At 44.4% G+C, this 1,141-nt stretch overlaps 1 protein-coding gene across 1 annotated transcript in view; it reads right to left on the bottom strand.

Moving 5' to 3' along the window:
* Positions 1-1,141, bottom strand: part of LOC119590653 (inner centromere protein A-like) — a gene marked incomplete in the record, with an annotated part of 50,715 nt that overhangs the window by 32,728 nt on the left and 16,846 nt on the right. The window contains 1 exon segment of the mRNA XM_037939328.1: positions 541-887. Coding sequence (XP_037795256.1) covers positions 541-887 — 347 coding nt within the window.

A 1,141-nucleotide genomic window follows, 5' to 3' on the forward strand; every position in this document is an offset into this window, starting at 1 on the left:
AAAAACTAAACCCAAAAATTATCTGGCACAAAGAAAACCCCGGGCAAATCTAGCACTTCCCATGTGACCTGCGCCTGCGCCTCAACAAAATGGGTGACTCCCTTAATTACCTGCATGATATCAAACGGCAAAAAAATTAAATTTGTTGGCCTTATCTTAGAACGCAACTCAGCTGAAGTCAAAGATTGGTCGCACACCTAGGGGGGGGTCTTTACACGGGAAAAAAAGTCCATCATTTCTCCTCTCCAAAAACTTGCAGTCACGAAAAAGGATGTTTTATGTCAAAACGAGTCCAGTGTGCATTTAACCAGTAGTGACTCCCTCACAACATTCCTGCTAGAGTTGAAATACCCCATGAGCAAAGGTTAGTCAACTCCAACCATGCAACATTATGAGGGCTTCAGAATACTGATACCTTTCCCAAGATCCAGAGTGCGACACCAGTCTCAGACTAAACTTTGATTGACTTGTGTTCTAAAAGTTTTGAAATATGACTCCCCCCAAAATCAAAACCCTACTAGCTGTGGCTGCAGGCCTCACCTGGGACTGCCTGACCTTCTTGAGGAGTACCAGCTTCATCTCCTCATTGCGAAGCTCTACCTGCAGTCGACGCACCAGCTTCATCTTTTCTGCCAGCTCCTCTGGGCTCAGCTCCTTGATGGGCGGCACAGGGGGCATCTCGTCATCTTCATTAACACCATTGCTGTCACTCTCATAGCCGTTACTGATTCCGTTCACCTTTGGGGCATCATCGGTAAGGTCTATCGCTGGTTGGTGGTTGTCGTTGATGTGGTTGGCAGTGTTGTTTGTTTCTGAAGCCTCTGTGAGCCTTGGCCGGGATGTGGGCGGAGCCTCACATTCACCTGACACTTCAGAATCTTCCTCACCTACCACAACAAACATCGAGTCAGGACAGGGGAAACAGTTGTCAAAGAAAGGAATGCAGAAATACTGACAGACAGTTACCGATAGGAGTTGTCTCATGAGCTCCATGTAGGTGATGTGCCCAAAATTTTATCATGCAAAAATATTCTGACATTCACAAACAAAAACGCAAACAAATAAAAATGTATGCATGTATTTATATAACATTTAAAAAATTTCTAGTGGTATTACTAATATTGGAGACCCCTTCATTTAT

Source organism: Penaeus monodon, chromosome 27 (assembly GCF_015228065.2).
Source record: "Penaeus monodon isolate SGIC_2016 chromosome 27, NSTDA_Pmon_1, whole genome shotgun sequence".
NCBI classification, from domain to species: domain Eukaryota; kingdom Metazoa; phylum Arthropoda; class Malacostraca; order Decapoda; family Penaeidae; genus Penaeus; species Penaeus monodon.